Consider the following 16,509-nt stretch of genomic DNA (forward strand, 5'->3'; position numbering starts at 1 on the left):
GAGCCCAGCGTTGACAAGTTGTCATGTGACATAGCGTGTTAACATATTTGTAAACTGAGAGAGCTCAAAATGTATCAATGAAATGATCATATCGATCAAATGTGGTTTTGTTTTTCACACGAGCGTGTCGAAGTCATATGAATGCGTAGTAGAAATGAGAGAGTATTCTAAACCAGCACGATATCTAATGTACATGTATGTCAAAGTTCATCTTGTGACCCTTCAGTCAGGTGTTCGTCGACACCGACACAGAGCCAGAGGATCACGGCATCCAGTGGGCCGCCGTCCCGCTGATCTGTGGTGTGACAGACTGCTGGAGGCGGGGTCACCTTGTCTTCTTCTATTCCTGTCTGGTCCTCGTCTGTCCATTCGTTTCGGTCAATGTAATGACTGCCAGTCGCTTTGATGACCAAATGTCCTCACCAGCATGAAGGGATGAAGGAGACCGTCAGTCTATCAAGACTAACCGGTATCTTCACCTTGTTGTTGCCAGGAAGTGAGCCTGTGTGGCCTCTGGCATACACGTCTTCCTGACACTTTTTAAGGAGCTAAATCTAATTTGGCTGAGATGTGTTGTTGTGTGTGTGTGAAGTCTGTGACTCCATCAAAAGAAACAGAGCTCCACCCTTTGCTTTTAGCACGGATCATTCGTTGACCTTTGGTTTCCCTTGGCTGCGTCTTAATCCTATTGTGAATTTGCTGTACTTACAGAAACTATCAACAGCCGGACTGAAAGGACCATTCTAAGGTCAGATTCAATATAATAACATTATATGACGAGAAGACTGGGACTCATCTTTTCTGCCTTTATTTATTGTACCATAGTTTCCAAATCGATCCATAGAAGACAAATCATTCAGATATTCAAAGTTGATGTTACGTTTCTTTCCATGGTCTGAACATTTATAACTTCTGTGGGCAAAACTTTAAACTCTGGGGTTTGTAGGATTGGTGTTACACTTTGGAGAAAATGCCGCCCTGACACTGTCAGTCGTGGGACAGCATTGTCAGCAGTGACCGGCATATGATGACAATGCAGAGCGGTGGCAATTCGCTATAGACACAGTTTCCGTCCACAAGATGGGTATTGAATAAAAAATAAACCGCATCAGTATCACTGGTGAACTAGGTTGTATGGCATGTATAAAGTGTTTGGATCTGTTCTAAAAGGCAATAGTATTGGCTATTTCTAATTTCATTTCATGACACAAATTAATATTTCAGGTCAGTTTCTGTCGGCAGTGGCTAAGATCTTCTGGGGCAGATGTGTGTGGAATGTTATCACAACACCATCACTACTGGAGATTTTAGACTCTCACAAGTAAAAATTGTAAAATCTAATTTCCCTTTGCTGTGCCTAACACAGGGGTGTCCAAACTTTTTTCACTGAGGGCCACATACAGAAAAATATACCAAGGGCTGGGCCACTCAGGTCCGACCGCCTCACCCCTAGTGTGTTAAAGTGAGCAAAATCAATCAAATTTGGTTCTCAATGTGCTTTTGTTCAGATTTAACAGAGATGTTTGCTCACGTATGTTGAGCCGACCAGCTCGATGTCTCTCTCAATGAGAGAAACATATTGAAAGCCATGGCAGCTGGTGGAACATGTTCTAGGTAGGGCTGTGCCACATCCAATCAATTTCAGCAAACATCCCAGTATGATTTCATGCTAAATAAATGAAGGTATCAAACACGTATTGCTACTTTGCAGTTAAATATTTAACATTTATTCCAACATGAAAAAAGCAGAAAATAACACTTTGACAAACACGTCAGGACATCTTATTTACAGCTAGTAGCTTCGCATGTACTGCTTCCCTTTCCTGCTAGTCTGCTGTCTGATTGTGAGGTCAGGCTGATCTGATATCAGCACTGCAGTTTCTCCTCAAAGTTCTCCTCTCAAACGGGTCTTGGAGGAGTAGTGCTCGCGCTGGAGCTCGCGCCCGCCTGTAGAGACTCGTCCAGACGGGAACGCGCAGCTTGGGGCAGAACCGATTCTGCTCCAAGCTGAATCTATTTGAGGGAGCTGATTGGCTAAATTGTATGTCACACATTCATATCTTTAATCAGCAATTGGCTAAACTGCTTCACTGCTCTTTTGTGCAGTTTCTCCAGCGCTGCTGAGACGTGCACACGCAGAGAGGACATGCAGGAAAAGCATATATTTACCGCAGATATCATATTTTACACATATTACTGGGTGATTCCATATTTCAAAAACACGAATATTGACAATTTGTATAGTTTATTATGATTATTATTCATTTTATTTTATTTGTTGTGGCTCAAGGTGGGGCGGCGCCCTATCGCCCTCTATTGACCAGCCGCCACGTAAGCACTGACTGAGTTCTGTCACGAGAGACGTATTTCCCCCTTTTAGCAGAAAGGTTGGCCTTTGGAAAAGCACATTTGACTTCGGACTGCGTGGGGAAGTGCGCAACATTGAAGTTGCGTAGAGTGCCCTCGTGCTCGAATTATGTTGACAGTTTTCACAACCGTGTTCATCACATCGCCGAGCTGGACTGTCTTAGCACAGAGGGCTTCTTGGTGGGTGATACGCTGCATTTGAAGAGCCTCACCGCCGCTCGCCTTTCATAGCTGGAGCCCTATCTGTTATAACTCCACACAGCTTGTCCCATCTTGTCAATTGCATCTGACACAGCTTCAAACATGTTGTTGTGCTCTTTAGACTCCTAAAATCATGCAGCTCCTAATGCAGAAATGATCGTCAACTCCCCGCAAACAAATGAACAGCTGTGCGGTGTCTGTGGCATCTGTGCTCTCATCATATGCAATGGAGTAAAACGCAAAAGCACTTGCTTTATCCTTTATCTGACACTTGATGGTTTAGGTTAGCTGACAAGTCTTCGATTCGCCGCACAACTCTGTTTCTGGACACGCTAACGTTGTTGAATTCCTGCATTTATTCCGGGCACTTGCGACTTTAGTGAGGCACTGTTTTATGAAGTCACCATCTGAGAAAGGTTTCCCGTGGCGGGCAATGAGTTGAGCTACCTCGTGGCTGCTATTGTGACTTTTTCTTGTGTTTTGTTTGCACTCTTATTAATACTCTTATTGAGCTAACTGCCATTTAACTTTCTGTTCTCGCTCGGCACCAGTGTAGGGCGTGTCATCATCCGGGGCTAAACGTTTCTTTGATTGCTCTTATTTTGTGGAGAAGCTGCCTTGTTCAACACAGTATCTCCACCTAGTGGTGAAACTAAGAAGTACAATACAGTCAAGCGCAAGTTTCAAGTGTGGGCCATATGACATTATATTTTTAGAAGTTGCTGCGGGCCAATTAAAAATGGGCCGCGGGCCGTACTTGGCCCGCGGGCCGTAGTTTGGACACCCCTGGCCTAACACTTTACTCAACACTTTCTGTACCATGCTGAGGTTGTAAGCTCCACCCATCTTGCACTCCATTCACTACGCTCAGATTTACCTGCAAATACAGTTCGAGCCATGTCTGCTGAAGGGATTATCTCTGATTATACACATTCCTGTAGTGATTTGATTCATTTGGGGCACACTCATTATCTGGAAAGAACCTGTCCAGTGAACGCTGGCATCACTGTTTCTGCTCAGTTCAGATTTGAGGTACACGTTGGACATCCGATCAGAGCTGAGTAGGATCTGGACTGCCTGCTGAGTGTTGGCAGCAGCCACTTTACCTCTTCTAGTTTCCCTAAAGTCTCTGTTATCTGGCTGCCTGGTAGCCTGAATCTCTCCACAGTCACTGCACATGTACTGCTTATCCAGTAAATCCTTGATCTTCTGCAGCAACTTCATGCTTTAGTTTCTTACAGATGCATCTGATTACTCATTCCATTGAGAGTATTTTAAGAAGACGTGCAATGCATCTGGATTCTAGATAATAATCATAGAGATGGGAGTTACTTATGGTTCCTTTTCACACATTTTGCACGTACAATTATTTGATCCTTATTCTCTTATTCCAATGTCTCCTCTGTGTGGTTGAGCCTCCAGATCACTGCTCCCTAGATAAACTTTAAGTCTGCATCTATCTCCTTAGACTGTCTGGTTAGCACTACGTCATAGAATTGGGTCGTAATCCCGGTCTGGGACCAGGAATAGAGCCCTGGGAAGAGCCAGGCCACCGTAGAGCCACTGTAGAGCCACCATGTGTCCCTGAGTAATCCCTTCTAAAATAGCCCTAGGGCAAGGAAAGAAGGAGGGACCTGGGGCAGGGGACGTTACACCGTGGGAGCAGCTCTAGCCAGTGTTCTCTTATGCCAGGGACACACAGCAGCCGGAGGAGGAGAGGATTCGGATACAGAGGCTTGTTGGACTGTAGGAGGACAGTGCTTCGACCAGGATGAACTTTGCGGCCCAAATGTTCTACTCGAGCTACTTGAGCGAGCGACTTGAGCGTTTGTACTCACCCAGGCCAGCACTTAAAGCCAGCGAGGAGAAGGACCCCTTCTGGCAGAGGTGGGAAATTACAACAGGTAGCCCCCTGGATCCTCCAGACCCTTCCCCTAACCAGCTCAGTCCCATAGCGACAGATCTTCCCTCTGCCTGGAGTTCGGAGACAGCCTCAGTGCCTCTTTCTTCAGTTACTTCCATTCCTCCTCCTCACCCACTTAGTTTGCAGCCAACCCTGACAGACACACGATCAGATCTCCAATCTCTTCCTCTGCCACCTCCTCCTCGCCTTAATCATGAGAGGAAATCAACACAACCGCTCACTTGTCTTCCAAATCCGTGTTTGGCTGCTGCGATCCCCAAATCAAGGTTTTACGAACTCCCCTCGGACAATCTTTCTCTTCAGATGGTTCCCCACAAACCTTCTCCTGCTCCATCCAGGTCCCCAGCAGAAATGGCCTCCTCGTCTTCCATTTCCTCGTCTTCTCTTTCCTCCTCCTCCTCAGCTCCTGCTCCTTTTAGAGGAGAGCAACTCCCAACCTTCCAAGCCCTTGTAGACTTGCTCCTTCGCATGGTCCTCTACCTTGTTCTCCTCTTCGTCCCCAGGTAATTCTCATAGATTTAGAGAAAGACAGAGCGAAGTCAAAGAGTGGTATAGAATCAAAGAGGTAGGCTGTTCACGAACCCTTTTAGTGCAATTGTGCAATATATAAATAATGTCACATATAGGAGTTGCAGGGGGGGTTGTCTTAGCCAACAAGGAACACCATGATTGTAAGGATTGTCAGAAGGATTTTGGACGGACATGTCTTCAATCATGACTGACATACTAAAGAAAAACAAAGTACGTCTTTCGAATACTTTGGTGTGAAGATCCAAATCTTCTGGTGCTGCTTGTGATATGTCAGCAGGCTAAAACAAACCAGACAAAGAATGCAAGTCAGACAGAAAGATGCAGAACTGACACGAACAATCAGGGTCATATAGTGCTGGGAGACATTCTCTCCTCTCAAGTGAACATTGTTCCACGAGCAAAATGAAGCGATACAGCAGTCTGTGAGGGCATTTATTCATTAAAGGGACATGAAGAAGCTGAGAGAAAGCCTGGTGGACTGAAATGTCTCCTTGGGTACCAATTTGAATTAAAAGAGCTTATTTCTTTGACCATCTCAGCTCTTCATCTCTTTGGAGGATACTTTTTAAAGCTTGATACTGGCTGCCATGTTGCTCTTTCCTCCCTTTGATGTTGTTTTTTGAACTCTGCTTTTGAACCAAAGCACCCTAATCACAGGTGGAGCCTCTGACTTTTCTATATAATGGACTGAAAGGGACTGACAAGTGGGGCAGAGGGCAGTAATGGACCCCAGAGACGAGGTGAAAGGTTACCATATTGTTCATGGCAGATCATTGGGCTATAAATAGATGAGAATGTTCTCTGCAGAGTGAGGCCAATTCAAATGTTTGTTGGGAGAACTGCTCCACCTGGTGGCCTCCTGGTATTTGAACACACTAAAAGCTAGAGCACTTTCATCACTGGATTCTTTATAATGTGACTCTTCTTCAGTTATTCAGCTGTATCTGGACTACTATGATGCAGCAAACTGCCCTTTTTGCATATACTGTGGATCTGAAAATGACTGGCACGGCTCCACTGCACAACCTTATTCAAACTCAACCGTTTGTGATCTGCTTTAGTGGCTAAGTGGCGGGGTAATCTCCGAAGGGTGTAATCCTATCATTCTGTTCATGCGGTGTAAAGGGCCTAGTCAGAGAAACTTCCACAATCGAGTCTAAGGATTAATCCAGTTTTGTGTAATGTCATTCGAGAAATTCACGTAGTCAGTAGAAGAAATGAAGCTTTTTAAACGACTTGTGATATTTGATTGTATTCAATGGCCATTTAACTGAGCTGTTGTAAATCAAACTGCCCTGCCTTTCGCCCTAAATTGACACTTTAATCGTTTGTGCATCTCCTAAAAAGAAGAGCTGAATGACCCAATGAATCATAGACGGACTACTCTAGATGTAATCTGTCACAGTGGGTGGAAGCTGGGGTGACATCAAAGATGAATCCATTCATCTTAGACTGAGAGATCGGGGTTGTGTGTGTGTGTGTGTGTGTCTATTCATGTAGAGTCTGTTCATTTTCAATTTAATCAGGTCAGAAAATGTCACGCCCAACCCAAATGTTAACAGGACTGGGAGCTCCAACAGGGATAACTGAATCATGGTTTCAGTGTCAAATGTGAATTAGGTGAATCAAGGTGTGTGGGTAGGCAAGTTAACATCTCTGACACTGTAGACCGATGACACTAGATGCTATCGTCAAAAAGTGTATTCTCAAGATATTTTTGGCTGGAGGTCACACAGAGACACTGTACTTTCTTCTCTGATTCATATCCAAGCAATTGTAATTTAGTTTTGAATGCAATGATATACCGTACTGTAGGGGTGTAACGGTACGCGTATTCGTATTGAACCGTTCGGTACGAGGCTCACGGTTCGGTACGCATGACGAACCGAATACGTTTTTAAAAACCTTTATTTAACCAGGTAGTCCCATTGAGATTAAAAATCTCTTTTGCAAGATGTAAGTAACAATACAAGATGTAAGCAAGATGTAAGTAACAATACAAGATGTAAGTAACAATACAACATAACATTAAGGAGCAGTTTTTGTTTTTTATGCTTATGTGTTGCTAAGAAGACACCCCAGAAGATGGGTCACTCAGGTATAGTTCCATCATTGTTCAAAGTCAAAGAATAACTTCATGATGTTAGTTGTAATGAATACATATATTTTAAAATCAAGTACATTTCTCTGGCATTTATAGTTTTCTACTGTACCGAAACGTACCGAACCGTGGCTCCACTGTATCGTACCCAACCCAACCGTGGATTTTGTGAACTGTTACACCCCTACCGTACAGTGAATAGGTTCTCTGTATAGGAACACTTTGATTGGAAAGGTAGGTTATTTGTTTTGAATCAAGTCTCTGTATTTGTTTTATGCAAAGCAAATACTTAACATAGCCCATAGCTGCCAAACAAAGTATACCATAGTAGTCTAGATTAATATTTTTGTTCCTACATTTCAGAAGCCAATTGATTTCCTACATGAAAATACAGTTGAAAGCAGAAGTTGATGTAAAATGTCTTCCAAGGTGATGCATTCAGGTCTTTTGGGGAAGTTCCAACTCCCTGACCTGAGCACAAGCTGCTGAACACCAACCTCTTAAATTCAAACATAAGTTGTGCAAAACGGATCTACAATCTCAGCTTCTGGGGCACAAAGTGACCCGTGTCTTCGCTAGCAACACAAAGACAAGTCTGAGACTTTTGCAAAAGTACAGGTCAGTTTTCATAACGTCTGTCTGTTGTCTTCTCTCCCAGAGATGAGTTGCGTCTGGGCCCCAGTCAGCCCGGCGGCCCTTCCAAATGCGGCCACGTCAGCAATGGCACCGTGTGCCGCAAACCCCCCCTCATTGAACCAGAGCGACTGAAGGACTTTGGTGAGGAGGAGCTTCTCAACGGGGATGTGAGGGTCCTTGGCACCAAGGTGGTGGGGGGTTCCGAGATCATGCTCATGGAGCCCCCCAAAACCAGACGCGTCAGCGAGTTCCGGATCGTCCCCAGGCCTCTTGTCGAGTATCTCCGCTTCGAGGACATCAGCGCTGCGGCCTTCAGGATCCAGACGGGGATCCAGAAGACGCCCTGCACGGTACGATAGCATGCCGTGACCTTACCTGGTTTCTCTGAAACCCATTTCATAGAAACAGTCTAAGGGCTATAAGGAATGGACAAATTGGACTATCGACGGTTCACCACTCAACAATTAAATAAATAGATGCATAAGACAAAATACAGACATCTAATGGGGAACTTCAGATTCACGAAATGTTTTTTTGACCAACTGTACAGTTCAGTTTACACATAAGTAATATCATAAATACTGAGCTGCCCTCAAAATGCTGCTTATCCTTTCGTGTGTGTGCGCAGTACTCCAGACTGTCCAAACAGTACGGGATGGACATCTACCTGAAGAAGGAGCACCTGCACTACACAGGCTCTGTGAAGGAGAGAGGAGTCCTGTACCTGCTCACCTCCCTCACACAGGTGAGAGAGAGAGAGAGCGAGAGCGAGAGAGAGAGAGAGAGAGAGAGAGAGAGAGAGAGAGAGAGGATGATCCCTTCCTGTCCTCCACATCACCAGCTAGTGAGAGGTTAGATCACATGTATGCTTGCAAAGGCCAGAAATCCACCTCAACAAAAACGGTAATTGTGTGGTATAATATCTATTTAAAGGTATAGTTTGCCATTTTGGGAAATCTCATATCGGTTTGCTAAATATAAGGTTAGCTTAGCTCAGCATAAAGACTGGAAACTGGGACTGGCTCTGTGTACATATCTGTGATTTATGAATATATGTCAAGCCTGTGTTTTCGTCCCGTCCAGGCGCAGCAGAGGAAGGGCGTGATCGTGGCCAGTGACTGTAACTTCTCCATGGCCGTGGCCCACCACGCCGTGGAGCTGAAGATCCCGGTGTTCGTCATCATGCCGTCATGCTGCTCCTCGCCTCGCCTCAGGATCTACAGAGACTACGGCGCTATGGTCATCTCCTACGGCGGCACCAGCCACGACTCGCAGAACCACGCCCGTCATCTGGCCACGGAGAACGGATACCTCTACCTGGAAGAGTCAGTCCCCACCACGCTCACTGTTACGCTTCACACGGAGGTCACAATATGTCAGCCTGCAACGTTGTTCAGGTTTACTTGTAGTTTGCAGTTCTGATTTAACAGGCAGACATTTTGACTTGTCAGAGCAGGAAAAGCCACTTTTTTTTTGCATCAAAGGCTACAGAAAGAGTACTACTGCATATGAGAAAAAAATTGGGAGCATTTTGTAGCTCAGGCTACATTAGCCGCTACTAGCATAGCCATTTCCTGTATCTGTGTCATCTGGGTTTCGCCACTGCCCACGTCCTTTCAGGAGACTAGGGGCCGGTCCTGAGTCTAGTACCTCCAATGGGAGAAGTGAATGTCTCTCTCTCGAGCCAGTGTTTGGTTTGTCCGTTCTTGGCTACTGTAGAAAAAACATGGCGGCCGCGTCCATGAAGAGGGCCGGCTCCATATGTAGATATAAACATTCTAGTGTAACTAAAACAAGAATGAGTCTCATTTTCAGGTGATTATACACTGACTAGAGAATACATTCTTGTTAATATTATATTCCATTTCTTCCAATAGGTCCCCCTAAATACGTCACAGTGTACCTTTAAGTAGTGAATAGTATGTCCTCGCGAGAGCTATTTCATCCAAATACAGCTACAGCACACACTGACCTTAAGGGGGTTGTTTACTATGGTAACACTATGGTTACTTTTGCATACTGTAATGGAAGTCTGCGACGAATTCAAATCACATTCCTTTTTCTTTCTATCTCTGTGTTCTACTGCCCAGAGATGAAAACGCAGCCTACCTGGCAGGTCTGGGCACCGTGGGCATAGAGATCTATGAGCAAGTGTCCAAACTGGATGCAGTGGTCGTTCCCGCTGCCGGACAGTACGGTCTACTGGCCGCTACAGCTGCAGCCATCAAGCACCTCAACTCGCAAATTCTTGTCATAGTAAGTAGACGCTCAGAAGTTAGACTTTAGAGTTTATAAACATCTGTACATCACCGTCTTCTGAACTACAATGCCTGCAATGTACACGACGAGCTGCCTCTACCTCACACCAGTGGTGTTGTTAGTGCCGTTTCTCAAAATCAGGTCACATTTCCCATCAACCTTTACTTCTTGTTGCACAGATGAGTCTCCTCTTACATCTCTCTGGTGTTGATCCAAGTGGGATTTTCTTCCTACTGCTTGGATTTTACTTAACAAGATAAATGTATTTGAAGTGTCTCCTTTGTTCCACTATATGCTCACTGCTGAAACTCTGACAACTTTAGCTCTGTTTACACTGGAGGACCAGAACAGACCCGTCCTTCTATTGTCAGTCATGAATAGATAACCCTGTGTATGAGGACGTTTATCCCAGGAGTGAACATTATTAAATGCAATTTAGAGGCTGATTAAGGCTGCCAATCTTCCCATAGATGGTCGTGTTTTCATCATAGTAATCATACAAATGTTTTACATTTTATTAATGTTGCATGAGCATTTAAATGCAGTCTGTCTGAGTATGCATCCCAGGTGAATTCAAGTGAAAATATCTTGCTTTAAAAGTCCTGGATTCCACTTCTGGACGAGGAAGAGTAACCATAATGAATTATGGGATTGGAACATAATACTTGTAATCACACTAAAGGCCTCTGGGGATGGTAATTACAGATGGTTGCTCTGTTCATCCACCACTTTGGTTGATGGATTGTTATGAAATTTGTTGGAGACATTCATGTCACCATCAGGTTTAAATGTAATAACTTTGATGGGCCTCTAACTTTCAATGTAGCGCCACCATCAGGTCAAAATGTATTATTTTACCAATCCATTGGGTGATGACAAAATACCTTTAAATCTTAAAGCTCGCTGTACTTTGTTTGCTGCAAATACTAGCATGCGACCACGGTAAACACACCTACGAACATAAAGATTGTTAGAACGTACACGTTAGCATGTAGCTCAAAGCACCGTTGTGTTGCACAGCCTCACAGAGGACTCTTGTGGTAATACGGTGACACTACATGGGCTTTCTCCTGCAGGGAATTGAGCCAGAAGGTTTCCCTCTGCTGCTACAATCTCTCAAAACTGACTGTCCAATCAAAGATATCCACAGTAACCCCAATAAGAAACTCTATGGAGGTAAACACAGTTCAAACATGTGCTAGTTGGCTCTGGTTCCAGACGTGTCGTACAGAACTGTCGTGTGAACGTTGAATAAACTTCTGTCTCTTCTCAGATCTTATGGAGCGTTCGCTGGGTGTCAACACCTTCGAGCTGGCAAAGAAACTGGTAGATAGAGTCATCTCTGTCAGGTACTGCATCTCCACAGCACGCGTACACTTTCATGCTGGTGTGAAAAATGTGCCCTATGTGTTAAAATTCAGATGACGGTTCACTGCTACGAAGCAATGCCTGTTTTGAAATTCGGAATTTATATTTCAGGTATTTTAATGCAGATATTGAGTGTTGTTTTTGACAGAATCTTCTCGTATCAAAAACCTCATTTAAAAAAGTAATGCACTGTGGAAATCCTCATCTGCATTTTACCAGTTGTGAAAGAAAATTTAAACGGCTGCCGTACCTTTTTTTTCTTTCCTTGCCTCTGCCTCACAGCGAAGAGGACTCTCTGGTGGCGATGCTGCGGTTTCAGGAGTTTGAACGCTCCACGGTGGACACGGAGGGAGCCATGGGGCTGGCTGCCATCTTGGCTGGACAACTACCAGAGCTGAAAGGCAAAAAGTGGGTCAGACTTGTTAATATTGTCAAACCTGACTGAGCCCAGGAACAGACAGCGGCATTCGTTCACTGCTTTCAACATCTTATAACTAAAGCACTTCATGTTTGTGGAAGGTTTTCTCTTGTGTAGGAGCCAAAGAAGTAAAAACCCTTTGTATACTCTTTAATATAATCCTATGTGTGAGGGCCGATGTATTTTCCTCCATGCCTGAGAAGCTGACATTTTGGCATTACGGCGATGTCAGCTGAGCTAATCTGTTGGCTGCAGATGAAACAAGACTTCCCCTGATCTGCTGCTACCTTACGAACCATCCCGACCCCTCAGGTCGTCTGGGACCGGTCTACTTTCTGTTCCCAGAGTCAGAACTAAACATGGAGAAGCAGCGTTCAGTTTTTCTGCTCCACATATCTGGAACAAAGTCCCAGAAAGCTGCAGGTCTGCTGAGACCCTCAGCTCATTTAAATCAAGATTGAAGACTTTTCTGTTTGCTGCTGCCTTTAATTGAACCACATTCAATTAATATATTAATCAATTTCCTGCATTTCTGCATTTTACTACTGAATTTTATTTCTTACACTGTTTCTTTAATTGTTTTTGAATCTCCTTTTCTTTTGCCTTATGTTTTGATGCTTTTAATGGTTTTATGTGAAGCACTTTGAATTACCTTGTTGTTGAAATGTGCTATACAAATAAACTTGCCTTGCCTTACCTTGTGCCATACCTTGTATGTGTGTGTGTGTGTGTGTGTGTGTGTGTGTGTGTGCGCGCTGTAGGGTCGCTGTAGTGGTGAGCAGCGCTAACATGGAACTGGAGCTGATGAGGCAGTGTGTGGACCGAGCCCTAGTGCTGGACGACCGGGTCAGCAAGTTCTCTGTGCAGCTGGGAGAATTGCCAGGAGACATGGCTAAGCTGCTGGACTTCCTGTCCAGAGAAGACGTCAGGTACAGAGCCAACACCCGTCTATTTAAAGATCTTTCGCTCCGTTGTCTCATGCCGAGGTCCGACCTGCTTGACCGTTGCTGGACCCCCTGTGTCACTTTGAATTCTTCGCCGGCTCTGTCTTGTTCCTCCCAGGTTGTTGGACGTCTGCCATCGGAGACAAAGTGAGAAGTCAGACCTCTTCAAGGCGAAGGTAGGCGACTCATCTCTCCTCTTCACCTCGTCTTTTTGTCCTCCTCTTCAACCAGCTCATCTGCTTCTCCGTCACTGCCGTGGAACTTATGGCTTTGAGTTGGCAGGACAAAATGTAGTGACTCAGAGGGCCAAGAATACAAATCAAGTTAACTAAAGAGATATATGTGCTGTTTTCTGTAGATCCGGGAAGAACCTACGCTTACACTGCAAGAAATACTGGTACCACTTTCTAATAAGGCACCCTTCATAAAGTGGTACCTAATGGATTTATCAATAATTAAAAAAGAATGTATTAATGCTTCATAGATCAGTTATAATCCATCAAAATATAACTCATTTTGGGTTGCCAGGTTGTTAATAAATCTCTGACTGGTTGGACCAGTATCTGGAAAAGGGCTCCAGACCACAATCCATTTATCAGCAACTTATTTACAACTGAAAGTTATAGTTCAAAACCCTATATAATATTAATAACTGCAGACCAGATGGCCTATTTCAAAGCGAGTATTTATTAATGGATTATCAATATTTACAACTGCATTAATACAAAATATAAAATATAAACACTATCAACTAATTACGTATGTACCATAATAAAGACGTTAGTTACAGCTCTTAAAACCTTTTCAAAGGGGGCCATATTATTGTATTCATTGTAAATAATTTAGCCTGGAATAAGGTTTTAAAGTGGGACTCTTCAACAATTGATAGAGGAAATATTCTCCCTGTTACAAATGAAAAGTTTAATTCACAAACACTAAAACACACCCTGCGCTATATTCAGTGTTGTCAGAGGTTTTACATGGTCTGGTGTGACCAGCATCTCATGTTGGCTAATGTTAGCTCGAGTTAGCAAACTCCGGATACAGTTTTGCTGAGTCAGCACGTGCTACCGTAAGGCTTTAGCGTTAGCATTTTAGCTTCGGCAGCTGTTCAGCAAAAGTTACATCGCGTCACTTTATCTCTTATTTCCCCCCGAAACAAATGGAAAAAAGCTGCCGCTGGACGACTCCATGAATCTCCTCCAACTAATTGTTTTTCTCTTGATAACGAGAATTGCCTCGTTCCATCTTGCTTTCAACAAACAAAACCCAATGAAACTGTTAAATTGCCTCCGAAAGAAGCCGTCTCATTGTCTCCTGGTTCATCGTCGTATCGTCTGCGCTCCACACTGACAAATTGGCCCGGTGCTGTTAATTCACCAGCCGTGTCAAAAGGTGAAAGGTGTTGCATAAGTAACCGCTCCCTGCCGAAAGTGCATGTGTGTGATGTCAGAGGGCTAATTGTGCGTATTGGTGTGTGTGTGTGTTTTAACAGGTGGAGTGTGTGGTGGAAACCAGGGATAAGACACAGAGCGCTCAGCTGCGCAAGACGCTGAGTGAGCGCTACCCGTCTATATGCTGGCTGGACCGGTGATCACCACAGCATCATGAACACAAACATTTACACTAGAAACCCCCCTACAAAAAAAAGAAGAAGAGGAGACAAGACATCCTGTAACATACACTGCTACCATATATGAACTCTGTTAGAGGCAATGGCTGTTAAGCAAACCTAAGTGTATATATATAGTGAATACTATTCATACTACTTCTACTATACTTATGCTGCTGTTGCTCCTGAATCACGGCACCTTGTAATTACGGTGAAGTGGTGAGGCCGTGTTCAGAAGATGAATATATAGTTCCTATGTTTTAATCACAGAGCATGATTTATCCGCTGTAGATGCAGGCTTACACCTCCCGTAAACCAACAGCATAAAAGATCTATTTTTCAATCCATATTGTTTTTCAACTGTTGTATATATTTCTGTATTTCTACTGTCCGAGATGGTAGAGTCAAATCCAAAGTAGGTGTTCTCCAAATAAAAATCGAATTCTATGTCTTGTTCTGATGGTTTTCTGATGTTTAGGAGGGAAGAAAAACTTCTTTCTCCGGATGGTTGGTGTAATTTCTCGCGGGTGGAAGTGAGGCAGGGTGTGAAATGAAGTTGTTTCTACGCTGCCCGTCCCTGAGTAATGGCTGGAGACGGCTCGAGTGGAGACTGGTCTTTGTAAGACGGGCTAATGCTCTTACGTTGATGAGCAGAGGACATCATGACCCCGGGCCACTGGTTCAGCCTCGTTCGGACTCCGTCACACTGTCTACCTGTGTGGCAAAGAAATATAAGTGATGACTATAAATAAATCATTTTTCACCTATTGCATAGCTTTAGTTCAAATTCTGCCCCCCCCCCCCACATACAAACGATATGTATTCATTTTAAAACTCGACTTCAGAGGCTTTTCAATACAGAGTTTATTTAAAAACCTTTATGGGTTGTCGGCCTATTACCGCTCAAGCTGATAAAGAGCGCTGGGTTGGTTATAATCTAGAGCACGGAGCAGTTTAAATAATGCAGAGTCATAATAAAAGACTATAAGCCATCCCTAAATCATTATAATTTCAGTCTATTACAAATACAAGCAAGGATATTAGACATACCAAACATATATTATCAGAAACAACACTATTGCTGATATCACACAAATGTTATGCCTGATTACTGAACTGAGTGCACCTGTTTGGCCAAAATTGTGATTATTCGGTTACAAGATGATCAGTTTTTGTCACGAGTGCAGCTGTTCCTGCTGAGTTACAGACACAATCAATTATTTCTTAAAAATATTTTAAAAAATGTTCATGAATGTGTTGAGTGACTTTAAAAATTGGAGGGGTCCGACACTGCCTTCTGAAAAAGAGTAACTGTAAATTAGGCCCTTGGTCCACACTAAGTCCGGTATGGACCTGGTTCTCCTGGGCTCCCCGAGGAGAACCAGGTCCATATGACGGGGACCAGGTCTGAGAGGTCAAAGCCTCCGTGGTGCTCAGTAGTGGGATCACACCTGTGGCTAGACAACATGTTCTCACTCCCAACTCGTCAAATACCAACGCTTGGTCAGCGGCCCCCAGCTTCAAACTCTGACGCTCTAGGTTTCCCTCGAGTGTTAGCGCTGGACGTGGCTTTTCAAAATAATCTTCAAAGGAAGTTAGGATCAAAACCATTTGGCCAGCTCTGTGTTTATTTAACCCGTTGACCCCCCTCACACCTGCACACCCTGTGTGGACTATCTCACTCTTCAGACCACGTCAGTTGCTCTGACCATAACGATTTTGACTTGATGGGCCTTTTACACAGAAGAAAATGAATGACGGCTCTCTGGGACACTTGAACACAACACAGCCATGTTAATGTTGTCAGTAACACCTGTGCTTTTCCTACTAAGATCAGACACTGTGAGCACTCAACATGTCTGCTGTGAAAAAGCTCTTTGGCTCTTTAGAAAGGGAATTAAGTCGATCATTGAAAAGAATCACGAGTCTCTAGTTTTACAACGAGCCATCAGGTCTGCAGATATGAACGTTAGGTCATTAAAGGGTTCTTCCACTGAGATCCTTCATCAAGGATGGTATGCATCTGCTCTCAATCCTCTTCTGTTAGGATCTCGCTTCTACTCTTCTCTCCTGAACACGTCTTGTTCTGCTGCGCCCTCAGGTGGTGGAGGTCTGCTACGACATCATGAAGGAGAGATGCTTCTCTAA

General features: G+C 44.0%; 1 protein-coding gene across 2 annotated transcripts; it reads left to right on the plus strand.

Annotated features, from left to right (window-relative positions):
* The first annotated feature begins 4,281 nt into the window (after nucleotides 1–4,281).
* LOC306785816 (L-threonine ammonia-lyase) lies at nucleotides 4,282–14,808 on the plus strand. Of its 2 annotated transcripts, XM_079280321.1 has the most exons (11): nucleotides 4,282–4,995; nucleotides 7,783–8,110; nucleotides 8,389–8,505; nucleotides 8,844–9,085; nucleotides 9,851–10,016; nucleotides 11,096–11,195; nucleotides 11,293–11,368; nucleotides 11,670–11,795; nucleotides 12,567–12,734; nucleotides 12,868–12,925; nucleotides 14,245–14,808. In XM_079280321.1, the coding sequence occupies exons 1-11, from the start codon at nucleotides 4,340–4,342 to the stop codon at nucleotides 14,341–14,343; spliced, it is 2,136 nt and encodes a 711-aa protein (XP_079136447.1). In that variant the 5' UTR covers nucleotides 4,282–4,339; the 3' UTR covers nucleotides 14,344–14,808. The 2 variants fall into 2 exon arrangements, with proteins under 2 accessions (XP_079136447.1, XP_079136446.1); XM_079280320.1 differs by having other exon boundaries at nucleotides 12,567–12,925.
* Nucleotides 14,809–16,509: the final 1,701 nt, after the last annotated feature.

Source organism: Melanostigma gelatinosum, assembly GCF_949748355.1.
Source record: "Melanostigma gelatinosum genome assembly, chromosome: 12".
Classification (NCBI taxonomy): Eukaryota; Metazoa; Chordata; class Actinopteri; order Perciformes; family Zoarcidae; genus Melanostigma; species Melanostigma gelatinosum.